Source organism: Phyllopteryx taeniolatus, chromosome 3, assembly GCF_024500385.1.
Source record: "Phyllopteryx taeniolatus isolate TA_2022b chromosome 3, UOR_Ptae_1.2, whole genome shotgun sequence".
NCBI lineage: Eukaryota > Metazoa > Chordata > Actinopteri > Syngnathiformes > Syngnathidae > Phyllopteryx > Phyllopteryx taeniolatus.
The window spans coordinates 16,146,765-16,166,737 of record NC_084504.1 but is presented as its reverse complement, the minus strand read 5'-3'; the positions used below and the strand labels follow the sequence as shown (position 1 = coordinate 16,166,737).

Here is a 19,973-nt window from a genome sequence, read left to right as displayed (position 1 = left end):
ATTAGTGTAGTTGAAGCCACATTAAATCAGCAACTTAGTGCAGACTTGACATGCCAACACAATACAGTAAGTCCCTAAATGTAAACAAGCTCACCATTCTCAGTACACTGGCGATTGTGGTCCATGAAAGCAACTGTGTGTGTGCATGTATGTACGTAAACATGAGTGGAGCACACACACCATTGCTCCCACCACAGTAATTTTGATGCGAAGAGCGAGAAAACTTTTTTTCTTACTACGTGACGTCAGCCGTGAATTTTCATTGGAAATATTATTTAAGCTAAGTATTGTAAGTCCTTCAGTGAGTCAGTCTGAACCCTCCATGACCGATTGATGATCGTGCACTCTATGAATAATTCACCCACAATGCATTGTGCGTTTAACACTTGAGTAAAACTGTATTTTTAATGTGTAAATAAAAAAGCAACAACAATCAAATACAATTTTCAGTAGGGAAAATAACAAAAATAGTGTGGCGACAGTGAAATCCTGAATTTCTTTGCACTTTTATGGTACTGCACATAATTATGAATTAACAACCACCTCCCAATCACTTTCTTCTATTCCTACGAAAAAAAGGGCGGTCTTGGTTAAATGCTTCTACATACTTGGACTGCTCTTTGTTTGAATCACCAGCTACAAATTACTGTTAGGTGAGAGACATTGATGATGCAAAAGTAACTATTGCTGGATTGAAGAAGTAACTGTAGTTTAATTAATTTCCCGGGAAAAGTAACGTGTTACTTCACTCGTTACTCAAAATGGCGGATTTTTGGAGTTACCTTGAAATGCATTACCAGCATCACTGATGTTAGATTAGGTATGAAATGCCCAAATATCTGTGGAAGCCTTAACTGACGCAAGGCTAGTGCCTATATTTATCAGATTTGTGCAAATTTTAGGCCTTCCCTTTTCTTCTTTGTGTTCAGCGATTAACAGTGGGAAGCAGCCTATCACGCACTGTCTTCAGTGAGGCAAGTAGCAGCAAGAAACCTATTTTCATCAGCAATAATAAAGAAAACATTTAGTATTTTTTTGTGTTTACCTTACAACTCTGGTCCTCATGGTGGTATTAGCTGGCCATTTCTGCTGCACGGATTTTTGCAAACAGCCATAAATGAATCTTAGCGTCCTGGAACAACAACAATAACAGCTTTATTTTTACTCCCTCTGGACATTACCTTTGTGTAGTTGCAGCACAACAATGAAAATGGTGCACTTTCTAATAGTCATTTGTGCGCTTACGGTGGTAAGATCTCGGCAGCCATGAAGATCTTTTCTACCAGTTCTGACAGGATATTTAGGAGGTGAGCCAGGTTCAGGTTGACATCCTCATTCTTTTCCAGTTTGGAAGGGTTTAACTAGAAATTAGATGAAAACTATGAAAATGTCGTGCGACAGAAACAACTCTAGAAATAGCTAAAGTATGTATGTCGGTTGCGGCACGGTGAAAGACTGGGTAGAGCGTCTGCCTCACAGTTCTGAGGACCAGGATTCAATCCCCGGCCCCGCCTGTGTGGAGTTTGCATGTTCTCCCCGTGCCTGCGTGGGTTTTTTCCGGGCACTCCGGTTTCCTCCCACATCCCAAAAACATGCATGGTAGGTTAATTGACAACTCTAAATTTGAATGGTTGAATGGTTGTTTGTTTGTATGTGCCCTGCGATTGGCTGGCAACCAGTTCAGGGTGTACCCCGCCTCCAGCCCGATGATCGCTGGGATAGGCTACAGCACAGATGGATGCCTTTAGGTATTAAGAGTCATTTTGATCAAATTAGACCTGCTGCATTTTTTCATTTCCTGTACTGTTTCTGAAGTAAACAGTCTTTGCAAGTAAGGCTTAAAAAGAAGCATTGCTTCAAACCTCTGCAGCCTGACTTCAGTGTAGCATATTTGTGTGAACTGCAGCAATAGAATATGAATGTTATACACTCCCCGGTGACTTCATTAGGTACACTTGGAACAACTCAATAAGAAAAGCTGCATCAAGAAAAACAAAAGATACTAAAGCTTAGTTCACTGAAACAGCCAGAGGGGTATTCATTTAACTGTTTGTTTGTTATTGTGGTTGTAGTTTGCACAGGAAAAATGCAGTGTACAAGGAAATTACATTATGTTATTAATCTCTCTCTCTCATCAACGAAGCCATTACAGCTACAGTATTATAATTTTTACCAGTTACAGTACTATTATTGGCATCTGTAGTTGCAATAGTTTTGTGAATAATAGATCTCTATCATTGCGTAACATTATAATTGTTTTTGATACACTTAATACATATATTCTCCAATCATGGCAGTTCTATTTGCTCTTTCTGCCTCCGAAGGGAGTATTTTTTTTTTTTTAATTGTTTAGGTGTACCTAATATTGTGGGTGCTGAATGCATATCTCAAAGAAAAAAAGTCTACAAATCTGACTTGCTGCAAGTAAATCGAGAAGTTTGAGGTTACCTCACAGGACTGTTTGCTCTCCATGATCTTGAGAATGGTGTCCTTCAGGGCGTGATGGACGAAGGGTGTAGCCGTGGCCTTCATGTACTGCTCCATCAGTGTGCTGGCCAGCGTGGTCGCCCGGAATAACGTCGTAGCTTCATCTGTCCACAAGCAGAGAAAGTCAACTCAGACTACATTCTTTATGTCCTCCAAAAATCCAATTCTGTGATCAGTTTGCTTCATGCAATAATACAGTAATGATTTAGTACTTAAATAGTATGTAAAGAATTATATTTTTCCCCATATTTTTTGCTTCAATTCAATGGAATTCTGGTGTGTGCCACCAGGGGGTAGTATAATACAGATATACGGCTACCGTGTACCATGACCTGGTCAAAACTCCTACGTAAACTGGAGTAATAGTCGTTTTTCACAGAGGATTAAGAATATATACCTGTGATTATTATTATATTATCTGTCTATGTGTGTTGCTCCACTGTTTCTAATCAAACATCCATTGCATAAAGGCTGATAATAATATATAAAATAATAATTATAAAAGGCGGCACGGTGAACGACTGGTTAGCACATCCGCCTCACAGTGCTGAGGACCTGGGTTCAAATCCGGTCTCGCCTGTGTGGAGTTTGCATGTTCTCCCCGTGCCTGCATGGGTTTTCTCTGAGTACTCTGGTTTCCTCCCACATCCCAAAAACATGCATGGTCAGTTTATTGAAGACTCTAAATTGCCCGTAGGTATGGATATGAGTGTGAATGGTTGTTTGTTGATATGTGCCCAGCGATTGGCTGGCGACCAGTGTACCCCGCCTCCCGCCCGAAGATAGCTGGGATATGCTCCAGTACGCGCGCGACAGTCGTGAGGATAAGCGGTACGGAAAATGAATGAATGATTGTAAAATCATAATTACCGTAATTTCTCGTGTATAATGCGCATTCCCCCCCCCCAAAAAAATTGTCAAAAGTCAATAGTGCGCATTATACATAGGTATAGGGCAAATGGAAAAATACTTTCACATTTTATAAATGTATGCCGCCATCTAGTGGTTATAAAAAACTGTACACTTTCATTCCAAAACGGCACCGCCCACTAGAGGTTATGAGAAAGGTGTACACTTTCACTCTAATATGCCACCGCCACCTAGTGGTTATAAAAAAGGTGTAGCCTACACTTTCATTCCAATATGACAGGGGTACGTATGAGTGCATATATGTACAGTTGTGCTCATAAGTTTACATACCCTGGCAGAATTTGTGAAATCTTATTTTTTTTTTGAGTTTTTTTTTGTTTTTGTTTGTTTGTTTGTTTGTTTGTTTTTATAAATATGACTGATGACTGAACAACAACCATTATTAATTTCTTTTATGTCATGATAATGCTTTTCTGAAATTGTTGACCGTTTAATTTGAATCCCATTAAAATAAAATTTAATGTATTTCACCTGGTCCTTCATGTTTTCTTTAAATAATTGTACCTTACAAATTCTGCCTGGGTAACCAAATATATGAGCACAACTGTGTGTTTTCTAATGGACTAAATAAAAGAAGGGCTGTGAATTTAAAAATAAGAGCAAGTAAATTTTAAAAAGTATTACGTCTTCAAGTGCTTAACTTCAGAATAATTCTTTGAAAATAACTAACAAATACAGATCATACGTAATGTTTTGATCATATGGGTGGAAGCAAAATCATGCATTATACATAGGTAGAAGGGTTTTCCAGAATTTTGAGGTCAACTTTGGGGGTGCACATTATACACGAGAAATTACGGTATATAAAATAATTTGTTAGTCCGTCTGACGTTTTACATCGTTGTTAGCATCAAGATTTAGCCTAAGATAAAGTTGTGTGGTTGCTTTAAAAATCCAACGTGTGATTATGTGCTTAAACACCTTGAAGCCTCTTTTTCTGAAGAACTGTTCACTGTCTCCCAAACTTGCTGCTTGTTATGAAGTGAGTTGAGTTGTTGCTTGCAAGTCAACGCAAAAAAATTGGACTAACGATGGCTCGTATCTCAGACATTTTGTGAGTTAGACGCTTGGTCACGGAACAAATTAAACTCATTAGGTAAGATTGTAATTAGGACTGTGCCATAGTAGCGTAGGTTAGTGATAGACTACGGCATGTTCCAACTTATGAATAAACACGGGTTACAATAACAGTGAAGAGCATTTTCCCTTCCATTTTATTTTCTTACCCTCCATGTTAATCTCTCTATCATTGAGAGTCCTGAGAAGAGGGGCTTCAGCCTTTTCGTGTCTGAAGATCCTCAGGAGGAGGCTTGCAAGTAAGGTGCGGTCCTGACCACACACGTGGGCCAGAGCGTAGATGACATGGAACTCTTTCTGCAGTATCATCTACTTGAGGACACACAAACATTAGCTCATGGTGGACAGTGTATGGACCGATCAGTGTGAATCGGGACGGATCTGACCTCTTTAAACTCACTGTACTCCTCTTCAGGCATGATCTTCTCCATGGAGTAGCGTGCACGTACGCGTAGGGAGCCCGGCTCGATGCCCTTCAGAGGCACGTGGGAGCTGAGAGGGAACCACTCGTCAATCATCTGGCCCTTCTGCAGACGGCTCAGCTGGCAACGCATGAATACTGCAAGAGAAGAAGCAAGACAGGGAATGTTGGAAATAAAAAGCACCTGCTATTGGCAAGACTACATTTGGTATTAAAACACAGCCGCACGTACAGATGTCACTTTCTTTGCTCTTTTTTGTTTTGTTGCTCAGGCTGATCTCAAATCTGTTGATTTCACTCGAGAGGTCACTAAAAAAAACAGACACAGTTTTAATTTAGTAAACAAAAGGAGGAAGAAAATCCAATGTGAAACATGAAGGAGGCTTACTCAAAAATGAATTCCTCAGTGAAGACAGGGTTCGGCCCCTCCCTCGGGTGCGTTTTGGCCACCTGGACATTGTTCAGGTAGATGTTACAGTAAGGGTTGGTGAAATACTTCACAGGCAGCTTATGGGCCTCCTCCACGTAGAGAACCAGGCTGCTCACCTGAGATAGAAGGGAGCAGATTGGTCTTAAAAACATGAATCAGTTGCAAAGATAGCCCTGTTTTCTTTCCAACTAAAAATAACCTAAGTCTGATTACCTCATTGGTACAAATGATGACGGTTGTATTTAATGTTGTCCTGCATTAACTTTTAAAAGCAAAACAAACAATGGAAACATGTTTCTAACAGCTATTGGACCACACCTTCCTCATTCACTCTCACTCACTCACAACCATCAAGAGCTGATCACCCTTTGTTTTAATAAACCAAGTGCCTGACAACCTTGGATGATGATGATAATTTTTTGGAGCAAATGGCTGACAACAAAAGGCGTATTTGTGCTTAACAGAGACTGATTAATGAATGCAAGTCAAACATCGGTTGCCTAAATTAGCCATTAAACTATGAATTAATCAATGCAAAATGTGTAAAGTCTAATTAAATTTTTTTTTTCTCCAGACAAGCCTGATTAAACCTGAAATTAAATTTCTGGTGCAAAAGATGTGTAACAGTCATTTGTCGTGTATTTTGGGTAAAATACATAACAGATTTCATAACAGTTTATTTTAAAAAACATGACATGAACATGACATGGATTCATTTGTGTGTACCTGTCTCAGCCTTTTGTTGGAGGTGGGCTGAGTTGTTTTCCGTAAATTACTGCAGAATGTTTGAAGGCATTTCATCCAATCCTGTCAAGAAGAAGTAAGAAAAAGAACATTAAAATAACTGTGTCACTAGAAATAAATCGCTAATTTTAGCACTGTGAGTCCTGGAAGACATGGACAAGTTGAAGTTTATGTCACTCCCTTTTATTACCTGTGCCTGCTCTGGAGCCTCCCCGGCAAAGTAGAAAATGTATTGTTCCTCACTAAAGTGCTGGACAACAATCTGGAAACAGTTTGGCCTGAAAATTAGCAATAAAAAAAGAAAAGAAGAACATTACATTACCTGCTATCTTCTCCTAACAACCTCACTAAATCATGGCAAAGAATAATATGTTACCTGCCAAAGAGACTGTCATGCACACCATACACGGAGCACACACTTAGGTCAATCAACCCTTTGGGTTTGGTGGCTCTTTTCTCACTCTCAAAGTAGATTAGCTGGGCATCGTTACCCTCCAGGATGAAATAAAGGTTCTTCCATCGTTTGCCTTTGCCTGCAGGCGATAACGTGAAAGAAAATTAACCACTCCAGCAGAGAGAGATGATGTTCATGCTGTGAAAATACTATTGATGAGACAAACCTTTGTTGAAGAGGATGTAGCCCTTCTTGACAATGTTTTTGTAGAATGCATCTTTTGGTTTTCGTCTGATTGTGTTGTAAATTTCTCGCCCATCCACTGTGTCACTGATAACTTGTTCCTGGTGCTAATTACATACAAACACAAGGTGTGCCATTATAACCGATGGCCATCCAGAGTCTATACACTCGAATGTACATCACTCCAGATATCTTATACAGAAGAAAGCAAAGAAGAAAAAGATATAAGGCTTCATGAATTTTAATCTGAATACAGAGCAATGCAAAGATCAGTATTTTGATTAATTAAGAAATGCAGATTATGTCATTCTTTTAAACACTCCAAAGCCACGTATCTACCTGTACTGAAACGGGATCTTTCAAGTTGTAGCCCTCGACAATCTGTTCTTTCTTGTAATGGTCGATGATGTCGTCAACACTACCAAACGAGCGCATAAATGAGCATTTATAGACTTTTATTTAATGATTGTGAGCATGTGTCAATACGAACCTGTTGTAGTACCTCCCTCCCATCATATATTGGTTGTTGGGAGTGGGAGAGATCTTAAACCTTTGGATGTTTTCATTGGTGCGAAAAAATAGGGAGTAGTCACCAGGTGTGTTGTCTGATGGCCGCACGAGGAAACTGCACACCTGGCCAACTATGAAGAAGTGGGAGAGAAAGGATGCTTATTGGTCAATCTGTCATTATATTTTGCTTGGAAGATTTATTACGCTGCATGACACATTCTTATAAATAACTTTGGAAAGTGAAAGAAAAGTGGTACCTGTCATCAGCAGGTTGTACGCCTCTTGTTTCGTGATCTTTCCATGATACCAGCTGTGAAGGATCCAACATGATTAGCATTAGTCATTTTGTTAGCATTCAGTCATAAATCCAATCATAAAATAATACAAACACTTACATTTTCCCCTCATGTGGATCCTCTTCCCGGTTCTAGAAATGTATTCATAGAAATTTGTCAAGATGCATATTTTTCTTCAAACTGCACTTAATTTGCAACTGTTACATTATTGTTTGTTTTTATGTTTTGCTCCAACATCACCAAGATATTTTTACTATTAGTTTTAGCCCCATGATTAATGTTGTACAATACATACATTTGCATTTATTCTTGAACTGTTTGATCTTTTAATATTTTATTAAAGCAGTATAGAAAATGGATGGATGGAAATTTCTCATATAAGTAGTTATTTTATTTTCCTACATTTACTGTAAGTACAGTGTTAGTGTTCAACTAAACATACTGTTACAGTGGCTTAAAATAATAAATATACCTCTTTCTTGTTTTGATAACTACTTAAGCCTACTACTCAATGCATTTTAAGATTGATCATTAAAATTACATGCGAGAGCTAAGTATTTTTTTAAGGTGGTACTTGGTGTAAAAAGTTTGAGAACCACTGGAATAGAATATCGTTGTTGGAATGAAATGAAATATGGTATATGTAGTAAAATGGAGGTTCTGCTTACCACCTCCTCCACTAGATCCTCCACAATGAGGCCCTGCTCCTCTGTACGAACGTTAGTTACCCACATCCAGCCGTCGTCCAGTTCATTGTGAACGATGAACATGTCTCCCTTCAGGAAGCTAGAGACACATTTGACAAACATAGTTTCATGTTGTAAGAGGGAAGAAGCAACTTAAAACTGTGCATGTTATTATTTTATTACTGAATCATGCCCACGAACCACGACTCATTTTCCTGGTATTTCTAAAGTACCATGGACTAACCAGCAGAGGTCTAACTTGCACAAAGTTTGAGGTTTGCATGGCTCAGACAGAGTACAATGAGAATGTTTATACTACATGTATGATACAGACATGAATGTTTACCTGATCTCATCAGTATCTGGCACTTTGGTGTATGGTAGGATGGCCCTTACTCTCCTCCTGTCTTCTACAGGCTATGCAAAGAGAGAGAAAAAAAAGAATTATAATTCTCACCTTCTGAACGTGACATTTATGTTAAAATTTTTTAATCATTATGCAAATTGATCACATTGTTCTAAATGTCAAGTGTTTGAATGCAGTTTAGCACAAATTCTCTCTTCTGATATTCTTGCACAATGTTAACAATATTTCAGCACTAGACTACAGTCTAACCTCTGGAGGGGCCACGGGCCACTGCAGCTTTTCTCCTTTGAGCAGGCAAGACACGTAACTGTAGTAACCAATTAGGTCTGATAAGGAAGAAAACCGCCTCCCGCCTATGTAATAGTCCCCACACATGGCAATTATCCTGGAAAGAGAAGACAAAACAATGAGAAACGTCAGCTCATCATTGAGTATAACTAAGTTTACCAGTTTCCTTGTTTATGTAAGAAATGTGGCAGAATCAATACTATAATCTGCAATATACCATATGCAGTGAATGTTTGCAATGGTATATTTAAAAAAAAAAAAAAAGCTGCAGATGTAGTCCATTTGAGAGCAGCTAAACTGAAATTACCAGTTTGATTCAAGGGCTATCTAAGCACATCAACCATTTGAGGCATAGGTGTCAGGCAATTAACCTGATGTTTATAATTCCTTAAGAGGGGTGGGGGTGGGGGGGGCTTTCTCTCCCCCCCGGCAATAATTATATCATGGTCTCACACCAATGCTATGAGTCAAAGACAAAGTCATTGATACTTAATTAGAAAAGCCTACATCCTTCAAAGCAAACCAAAACGTGTTTATCCATCCATCCATCCATCCATTTTCTACCGCTTATCCGAGGTCGGGTCGCGGGGGCAGTAGCTTTAGCAGGGACGCCCAGACTTCCCTCTCCCCAGCCACTTCATCCAGCTCTTCTGGTGGGATCCCGAGGCGTTCCCAGGCCAGCCGAAGGACGTAGTCTCTCCAGTGTGTCCTGGGTCGTCCCTCGGGTCTCCTCCCGTTGGGACATGCCCGGAACACCTCACCATCTGAATCAGATGCCCCAGGCACCTCATCTGGCTCCTCTCGATGTGGAGGAGCAGCGGCTCTACTCTGAGATCCTCCCGGATGACCGACCTTCTCACCCTAAGGGAGAGCCCGGACACCCTGCGTAGGAAACTCATTTTGGCCGCTTGTATCCGGGATCTTCTTCTTTCGGTCACGACCCACAGCTCGTGACCATAGGTGAGGGTAAGAACGTAAATCGCCCGGTAAATCGAGAGCTTCGCCTTTCGGCTTAGCTCCTTCTTTACCACAACGGATTGATACAAAGTCCGCATCACTGCAGACGCTGCACCGACCCGCTTGTCGATCTCCCGTTCCATTCTTCCTTCACTCGTGAACAAGACCCCAAGACACTTGAACTCCTCCACTTGGGGGACCACCACCCCAGTCTGCCAATCCAGAGGCACTGTCCCCGATGTCCACGCGATGTTGCAGGGGCGTGTCAACCAGGACAGCCCCACAACATCCAGAGCCTTTAGGAACTCCGCGCGAATCTCATCCACCCCCGGGTCCTTGCCACCGAGGAGCTTTTTAACCACCTAGGTGACCTCAACCCCAGAGATAGGAGAGCCTGCCTCAGAGAACCCAGACTCTGCTCCCTCATGGGAAGGCATGTCGGTGGAATTGAGGAGGTCTTCGAAGTATTCTCCCCACCGGCTCACAACGTCCAGAGTCGAGGTCAGCAGCGCCCCATCCCCACTATACACAGTGTTGATGGTGCACTGCTTCCCCCTCTTGAGACGCCGGATGGTGGACCAGAATTTCCTCTAAGCCGTCCGGAAGTCTTTCTCCATGGCCTCACCGAACTCCTCACATAGCCGAGTTTTTGCTTCAGCGACCACCAAAGCTGAATTCTGCTTGGCCAGCCGGTACCCATCAGCTGCCTCAGGAGTCCCACAGGCCAAAACGGCCCAATAGGACTCCTTCTTCAGCTTGACGGCATCCCTCACCGTTGGTGTCCACCAACAGGTTCGGGGATTGCCGCCACGACAGGCACCGACCACCTTAGGGCCACAGCTCCGGTCGGCCGCCTCAGCGATGGAGGCGATGTCCCCCGCCTCCCCCGGAACATGAGCAAAGTCCTGTCGGAGGTGGGAGTTGAAACTCCTTCTGACAGCGGATTCTGCCAGACGTTCCCAGCAGACCCTCGCAATACGTTTGGGCCTGCCACGTCGGACCGGCATCTTTCCCCACCATCGGAGCCAACTCGCCACCAGGTGGATCAGTTGAAAGCCCCGCCCCTCTCTTCACCCGAGTGTCCACGACATAAGATAATTTGTTTAAGGTGGGAAAAATACAGTGAACCTCCACATATTCACGGTTTGGCATTTGCAAATTTGCATATTTGGGGTTTGGGGGGGGAGCGGCGCTATCCACCGTTATTCACAGAAAAACACCTATTCAGTGTTCTCCTCTGAGGCTAAAGCCATGTTGAATATAAAGATATTGCTTTGGTGTCATTTTGTGGCCAAGCAAATATGTTGAAGTGGGTGAAGGAGCTTTTAGTCAGGCCACGTCTTGTCTGATAGAAGAAAAAGTGCTTTGCATCCCACCATAAGGCAATTAGAAATCATTTTGGGTAAGCGTCAATTATTTGCAAATTTTCGGTATTTGCAGCAAGGCCACAAAGCCAACAGAACTTCACCTTCCTCTTTTACCTTTAATTCACAACCTTTTTCTAAAACTATTTGAATGGGCTTGCAGGAGAGCCATACTTTGACTATCCATTTCCCCGTCCATGCTGCATGCGTGGAAACATACCTGAAGTGGTTGACCACATTCGTCATGCTGAGGAAAGACAGGACAAAAGAACCGGGCCGGCGGTCACTCTCCCTAATGAGGTAGCTGCCATGCGTCCGGGCCTGGCGTAGCCGCTCCTCAGCAATGGTTCGGTCTAGCTTGCCATGGTACCACCTGGGACAAACACACAACAAAAAAAGGTGATTTAGAGGAGATTGGTGCAAATAGACAGTGTGTGTTTATGTTAAGTCTAGTTATTACAAAAGATGGACCCCTGTGCTTCCAGATAGTCCACAAGCAGAACAAGAAAAAAGATATTGCAGGCTGTTTGGGGTTTCCACTACATTTTACCAGGCATCTGAGGACCCCAATAGCTATGAGCTGTGTTGAGTTAGTTGTAATAAATCACTTTACCACTAGATGCGTCTACTTCCAACATATACTTGACAGGTTAATTCCAACCTTACTCCACTTAAAACAAACTACTTTTCAGACTGCATCCACTTAAAGCTGCAATCTACAAAGTTGCAGCAGCACTTGTATTTCTTGGGGTATGGGAGGAAAGAATGTCTAAGATAAGAGAGTTTCAGTCAACCAGTCCAATGTTGTACTAATAATAATAACCAAAATAAATAATAACTAATAACAACCAAATAAAGGTGACAACACAATTTCCCTCATTTTGTCAGATATCATAGCAGCTTCGCCTCACACGTTTGGGGGTTAGGGGTTGACCTGTTCTGACGTGCACACTCATCGACGTGCAAACAAATTTGGGTTACATAGCCACCATAGGAGCAATGAGATACTTAACATGCATCCCAGGTCGGACTTGCCTTTATTTAGGAAATAACATTATTTTGACAGGTATGCGCCAGACATTTTATTACTTGGCATGTAAACCCAACTTCCAGTGGCATTTAAACAACCTATTACCTAAAAAATGCCATTGGTGTTTTTATAGCATAACAATTCCGAGTTCAGATTGTCAAACTGTTACGGTTCTTATGGTATGCATTTCCTAAAATGAAGAGATCAGTACCAAGTAAGTAAATTTAGTGCATGCAGTTCTCCTGTTCAGCCTAAAGTGCTCCAAAAGGCACTTTTAACATGGACTGTAGCTATAGTTTAAAATATGACATAAATAGACTTTACACCGATCTGATCGGCTTGATCGGTATCGGCCGATAATTAGCATTTTATGGTGCTCTGCTGATCGGTTTTAATGTCATAATTTGCCAATCTGATCAATGACGTCATTGATCGGCTCCGCAAAAGACATTTACTCTGCGTCGCCATCGTGTACAGTATATTTGAATCCAAAAGCTTGTTTATTTTTAGCCTTGTCACATGTTTTTTTTACTTACTACTATAAATATCTGATCGTCAATCAAGTTATTTAAAAAAAAAAAACGTCGGCGGTGTGGGACAGACAACACGTCTAAGACAGACAACTCGTAATTCCTGGATCAGACTACAAGACAAATGTGGTCTTTCACGATTGCACTATATCAGACTACGACAATAAAATTTTGTACTCCGATACCACCACATCCCGTCTTTTACGATAACTGGGTTTTATCTTGTCAACTCAAACACGACCGGATACACTCGTTACCATGGCGACGACAACAACACTAGAGAAAGAAAAAAAAATAATAAAATAAGGAAAAACGTGGTGGTCATCACGGACGCTCGGGACAGTATGTTCCATTCATGGATTGCTTGAGGCATGTTCACGTGCTTTTAATACGATACGGCTCGCAAGCAGGCAACAAAACGTTCTGGAGCCTCGCTAGCTAGCGCTAGCACTAAAGGCTTCTTTATGCTTGCGCGGCCTACAACGCCCGCATTGCATCACGTGACCGACGAATTGGGCCACGCGGCCCCTATGAGTCACTTGACACGCACAGCAAAAATTGTTGCTGTGCAGAGAATGCCGCAGAGATCATCTCACGTGATTGGGCCGTTTTAGTCACATGCTGTGGTGACGTACTCAGCGTTCCCCTTGGTTCCACATACCACCTACGCCGCCGCCTTCCTGATCGATTTCGCAGCATAATTAAACATATCATCTGATCATCTATCTCCATTTGTTCTAGCAGACACTGTTCTACTGTCGCCATTGTTGTTGTTTTGTTCCTTGTTACGGAAAGGAAAGTTAAAAACGGCTCCCGGAAATGGCCAAAAAATGCAGAGGAAACTCCACCTGTGGTGTCGTAGCCAATACCAGCCGTAGTGACATCCCCGACTTGGAGGAGATCTGCAGTACATTTTCAAAACTGCGTGCATGGGTTGCGCTCGAGTATAAAGGCAAACTGCACGCGGGGTAGCTGCAGTGACGTCAGCGCGGTCGCTGCCCGCACAAGTATAAAGAAGCCTTAACGGTTGTACGTAAAGGTGCCAGCGTTCTCTAGAATCATGCTCTAAAATTTCAGTGTGCGAAGTAATTTAATTACACTAAGTTAGCACCCATTATTTCCGTCACGTTGTAATGTTGGTTTGACCTGACTGAAAAGTTATGTCAGTGGCCAATCCTTGAATGCCCTCTAGAGGTTATTAATGTTTTACCTTTTGTTTTAAATGTGAGAGAATATTTTTGAAGATACTCAGCATACAGTACACAAGTCTATACAGTAAATGAACAAGTCATTTAAATAGACACATTGCTCCATCTTGTGATCGGCTTGGTGATCGGTTATCGTTTTTTTAAACTCGCTGATTAGCCCCAAAAATCCTGAGCATGTAACGCCTAGATATAAATATTTTTAAAAGCTATGTTTTCAGACTGTTTTTTAATTGTTCATAACCTCTGTAAAAGTGGGTCATGCAGGGGGTGTGGGATCAAATCCCACTCAGTGCCAAGTGTATAACTAATTCACATAATTGAAATTGGCTGAATGAAAACATTTCCATCAATAAAGGATTAACTGATTAATAAATAGTTGTCAAATGTTAATTGAATTTTGGTGTACCTGTTAAGTAATCAAATAACTCAAATAATTTGATTACAAAAAAACGTCAATGCAAAATCGCTGCCTCGAAGCTTGACAGTGGTCATTTTTTCCCACACGGACTAATGTCACTGCAGACTCAAGTAACAGTATATGTAGCAATAAATTGTGAATGTGAGGTTGGCAACCACAAGTGGGCAACAATAATATCTGCACCTCACTGTACATTTTGTTGTTTAAATAATCCAAAATCCATTTTTATAGTTGACTCTAATAATCAATGGGATAATAGGTCAAATAAAATAATGGATTCTAAAAATATTCAATCGCTGAAGCCCTAGTGTGGAACAGGAAAAATGCAAGATAATATCCCAACAATTATGGAAACAATTTAATATTAACTGGACTGTTAATTTAAAAAAGCCGCAAGAAAGATCAGAGAGGCAAACAGTGCCTGAGGCCCAGAGCTAAAAACTCTTCACGTTCAAAAATACAAGTCAACTGCAACAAAATTAAGTAACTCCAGCCAACTGATTCATGTTAAGTAATATAAGCATATAAACAAGTGGAAGGAGCCCAGTAACAGTAGGTCCAGTGGCTAAAAATAACCTCTCCAAAATGTACCAAATTTGAGAGGATGCAGACAATTTAACGAACCTCACACCACACTTTAAACTTGTGTTTTAATGTTCAGGTCAAAAGTATACGTCCATCCATCCATCCATTTTCTTTACTGCTTATTCTCACGAGGGTCACGGGCTGCTGGAGCCTATCCCAGCTATCTTCGGGCGGGAGGCGGGGTACTCACTGAACCGGTCGCCAGCCAATCGCAGGACACAGAAACAAACAACAGCACTCACATTCACACCTACAGGCAATTTAGAGTCTTCAATCAACCTACCACGCATGCTTTCTGGATGTGGAAGAAAACCGGAGTGCCCGGAGAAAACCCACCCAGGCACGAGGAGAACATGCAAACTCCACACAGGCGGGTCCGGGATTTGAACCACGGTCCTCAGAACTGTGAGGCAGATGTGCTAACCAGTCGTCCCACCGTGCCGTCCATATTATACATAAAAGACAAAATGATAAACCAGTGTATTCACATGCATAGCCATAATATTTAGCCTTTCAAAAGCCCACTTGCTCGCTTGTTTTCAGGAGTCTTGTTAAATTTTCATCAGGTGGGGCTGAATGTTGTAGTCCCTGCCCAACTGGGGTATAGAATTAACATGCTTTATCAAAATATAGGCCACAAGTGCCTCAATGAACAGCCACTCAGCTAAAAAAAGCTGCAATACTTCTTATAACAGGAGAGCTAAAAGGGCTCCCGTGTAGTTATGAACTAGCCGGTCTCCTTTTGAAAGAAAGCGTGATGAAGCCTGTTACCAAGGAGAGCTTGCAGAGAGGAAGCCAGGAGCAGAAAAGTGAAGTGGCTGTGAGGGACGCTTTGGATGGATTTGTGTGATAAGAGTATTGAAGAGGATGATTGACTGCAGCTGGATAGTTGGGCCAAGCCACATCAAGGAGCCAAAACAACGGTAGGAAATAATACTGAAGAAAGATATGAGAGGGAAGAGGAAAAGACAAAATGAAAGTGTTAGAAATCCTTGCTCAGCACATAATTTTATAAGCCAAAGTAGTTTGGCTCCAATTATGACCACATTATGAGGTTGAAGCACTTGCCATCTGAGAGTTGTGCACACACTGACCACTATTAATTATACATATAACATTTAAAGAACACTAATTATATACTGTGAATGTGAGCCTCATTTAATAGTAGACTTGCATTGCGACACAATAAAAAACAACAAATCCTGTCATTTAACGAAAAGGACTGTTCCACAAAAGATTCAACTTCAAAACTCTCTGTTCTGCTGAATGTTCTTTATCAGGCAAATTCAAGATTGCCTTTTAGTATTATAAACATTACAATGTAGAAATAAGTGTAGACCGTCACCATTAAAATGTGGAGTAAATATAAAAATGGTCAGCAACGCAAATAGCACAAGGCAGTGCATTTTGCGAAAGATCATAATTATTTTTCCAAAAACATGACACCCACAAGCTTTATAATCGTTACCACAAAATAAGTCAATAGAAAAAACAGCATAACACAACATCAGCACCTCACTGTTTCTGTTCAAACATGCCAATCAGCATGAAAAGTCCATCATGCCAGCTACATATTATACTTGATTTGCACGCGAGTTTTGCTGTACTGCATGTACGTTGTTTGTGCATAATATTACTAATAATAATCTCACACCCACATACCTGCCGATTGACACTGACACTCACTCACTCTGTGTGTGTGTGTGTGTGTGTGTGTGTGTGTGTGTATATATATATATATATATATATATATATATATAGGCGGCACGGTGGACGACTGGTTAGAGCGTCAGCCTCACAGTTCTGAGGACCCAGGTTCAATCCCTGGCCCCACCTGTGTGGAGTTTGCATGTTCTCCCCGTGCCTGCGTGGGTTTTCTCCGGGCACTCCGGTTTCCTCCCACATCCCAAAAACATGCATGAATTGGAGACTCTAAATTGCCCGTAGGCATGACTGTGAGTGCGAATGGTTGTTTGTTCCTATGTGCCCTGCGATTGGCTGGCAACCAGTTCAGGGTGTACCCCGCCTCCTGCCCGATGACAGCTGGGATAGGCTCCAGCACGCCCACGACCCTAGTGAGGAGAAGCGGCTCAGAAAATGGATGGATGGATGGATATATATATATATATATATATATATATATATATACACACACACACACATATACACACACACACACACACACACAGATGTATACATGCACGCACACGCAGTATAATGTATATACTGTATTGGTACAGCTTGGCAGTGGCCAGCTTGATCTTGCTTCATATCCGAGAACGTAATTTTTGTCATGAAACTAGTTACCGAAACCTGGACCTGCCGCATCGCTCAGCGAGCAGGAGGGCCCAAATGGGACTAATCCTGTTGTCAGCACATCAGTAGCACAGTACCGTAGATGTTTTAGGGAACGTTAAACAAGGACACATACTAATGCATTGCAGTCCAATGAAAAGCATGCATCTCCAAATTTTGTACGTTTATCCAAAGGAAACAATGATTATTTTTTTTGTTTCAGATTACATTATATTAGACTTTTTTCACTAGCCAGCAATAGCAAAGAGATTCTATTCAGGATGGGTGAAATCGATTCATTTATGCAGGCATTTTCAATTGTCTGGAATGGATTATTGATGGATCATGTCCTAAAGAAATTAAGGCAAAATTGACTGACTTTAACAACCAGAGTTGCCGTTGATTTAGTTTGTGGCATGAAGATCTATCTGCAATAGCACAACTTATGATTCTGTTCAATGGCATGGAAAGAGGAGTTCAGTTCAGAGAAATTCTCAGAGACCTCAATCGCAACCCTATACAGTAAATAAAATGAATTTACCTAGGCTGGCTAAGTTAGCGCACAGGCTAGCGAAGTGAACAAGTCAGTTTTACGGGACTGTGATCATTCAGCAAAATATCCATCCATAGATTGCATGTTGTAATTGGAGTTAAGATGTAGGCAAAATAAGTGATTTTTTTTCCCCCCCTTAATACATATACTTCAAAACTCAATATTATATGATATGGAAGAGCAGGCAGGCACACGATGAAGCATCAGCCATGGCAGTGGTTACAGGATTAGGCACTACTATCAATTTGAGGAATGGCCTGTCATGTCTGAACATGAACAGCAAGGAGCATAGTGACGTCTTGTTTCTCTACTTGACTGACACTCCACTCAGGGGAAGGTACTCATATTCTGCATTTCCCCCTCACTCATCCAACAAAAGCCCTATAGATACATTTTAACAGTATCAGAATTAGGTCATGTGTAAGCCTGAAGAAGATGATAATTTCCCCTAACATTAAGTTACCACAGGACTCACAGCAAACTATGTAGAGTGGCCCACAGTGTCATGTTTTCACGAGGCAAGATTTAAAGGCAGATAGGTTTAGCGTTTCCTGTGAGCAGGTTTGTCAGACTGTCGGCTGACAAGTATCACTAAAAATTATTGAAATTGAATATGTCTAAATAGCAAGTTTTACTACCTGAAGAGTCAACAATCCAAAGCAAGAGACGTGATCCCTCATTGGGTGGTCTAAGGGAGCTCAACGTGAATTAATAATAATTTGGAGAAAAAACTGTTTACAAGTAGACTTGACCTAGAAAATATTCAACTGTGACTCGAACGTTCAATACTTCAAGTGTTATTCTATGTATGAAATAGAATAAAAAAACCTGGCTCGGTTTCTGTTATGTGCCACTTCATTGTCATGTAAATAATTTAAATGTATGTATTTATACGTATATACAACCCAAATTCCAATGAAGTTGGGACGTTGTGTTAAACAAATAAAAACAGAACACAATGATTTGCAAATCATGTTCAACCTATATTTAATTGAATACAGTACAAAGACAAGATATTTAATGTTCAAACTGATAAACTTTGTTTTTTGCAAATAATCATTAACTTAGAATTTTATGGCTGCAACACGTTCCCAAAAAAGCTGGAACAGGTGGCAAAAAAGACTGAGAAAGTTGAGGAATGCTCATCAAACACCTGTTTGGAACATCCCAGAGGTGAACAGGCTAATTGGGAACAGGTGGGTGCCATGATTGGGTATAAAAGGAGCTTCACTGACTTGCTCAGTCATTCACAAGCAAAGATGGGGCGAGGTTCACCTCTTTGTGAACAAGTGCGTGAGAAAATAGTCGAACAGTTTAAGGACAATGTTCCTCAACGTACAATTGCAAGGAATTTAGGGATTTCATCATATATGGTCCATAATATCATCAAAAGGTTCCAAGAATCTGGAGAAATCACTGCATGTAAGCGGCAAGGCCGAAAACCAACATTGAATGCCCGTGACCTTCGATCCCTTGGGCAGCACTGCATCAAAAAAAAAAACAACATCAATGTGTAAAGGATATCTCCACATGGGCTCAGGAACACTTCAGAAAACCAATGTCAGTATATACAGTTCGGCGCTACATCCGTAAGTGCAACTTGAAACTGTACTATGCTAAACAAAAGCCATTTATCAACAACACCCAGAAACGCCGCCGGCTTCTCTGGGCCCGAGCTCATCTAAAATGGACTGATGAAAAGTGGAAAAGTGTTCTGCGGTCCGATGAGTCCACATTTCAAATTGTTTTTGGAAATTGTGGACGTCGTGTCCTTCGGGCCAAAGAGGAAAAGAACCATCCGGACTGTTATGGACGCAAAGTTCAAAAGCCAGCATCCGTGATGGTATGGGGCTGTGTTAGTGCCAATGGGATGGGTAATTTACACATCTGTGAAGGCACCATTAATGCTGAAAGGTACATACAGGTTTTGGAGAAATATATGCTGCCATCCAAGCAACGTCTTTTTCATGGACGTCCCTGCTTATTTCAGCAAGACAATGCCAAACCACATTCTGCACGTAGGACAAAAGTGTGGCTTCGTCATAAAAGAGTGCGGGTACTAGACTGGCCTGCCTGCAGTCCAGACCTGTCTCCCATTGAAAATCTGTGGCGCATTGTAAAGCATAAAATACGACAACGGATACTCGGACTATTGAACAG

The 19,973-nt window shown here is 41.4% G+C and overlaps 1 protein-coding gene across 3 annotated transcripts in view; it reads right to left on the bottom strand.

Moving 5' to 3' along the window:
- The window catches only part of LOC133474970 (ras GTPase-activating protein 1-like), a 156,207-nt gene that overhangs the window by 7,592 nt on the left and 128,642 nt on the right, over window positions 1-19,973 (bottom strand). For all 3 annotated transcript variants that reach the window (XM_061767193.1, XM_061767195.1, XM_061767194.1), the window contains 19 exons: window positions 11,415-11,567; window positions 8,835-8,970; window positions 8,565-8,635; window positions 8,201-8,318; window positions 7,632-7,663; window positions 7,494-7,546; window positions 7,217-7,367; window positions 7,066-7,144; window positions 6,710-6,833; window positions 6,466-6,622; window positions 6,280-6,367; window positions 6,072-6,152; window positions 5,304-5,461; window positions 5,148-5,224; window positions 4,881-5,053; window positions 4,644-4,803; window positions 2,449-2,591; window positions 1,246-1,361; window positions 1,046-1,132 (listed from right to left, as the gene is read on the bottom strand). In XM_061767193.1, coding sequence (XP_061623177.1) covers window positions 1,046-1,132; window positions 1,246-1,361; window positions 2,449-2,591; window positions 4,644-4,803; window positions 4,881-5,053; window positions 5,148-5,224; window positions 5,304-5,461; window positions 6,072-6,152; window positions 6,280-6,367; window positions 6,466-6,622; window positions 6,710-6,833; window positions 7,066-7,144; window positions 7,217-7,367; window positions 7,494-7,546; window positions 7,632-7,663; window positions 8,201-8,318; window positions 8,565-8,635; window positions 8,835-8,970; window positions 11,415-11,567 — 2,157 coding nt within the window. The remainder of the gene's footprint in view (window positions 1-1,045; window positions 1,133-1,245; window positions 1,362-2,448; window positions 2,592-4,643; window positions 4,804-4,880; window positions 5,054-5,147; window positions 5,225-5,303; window positions 5,462-6,071; window positions 6,153-6,279; window positions 6,368-6,465; window positions 6,623-6,709; window positions 6,834-7,065; window positions 7,145-7,216; window positions 7,368-7,493; window positions 7,547-7,631; window positions 7,664-8,200; window positions 8,319-8,564; window positions 8,636-8,834; window positions 8,971-11,414; window positions 11,568-19,973) is intronic.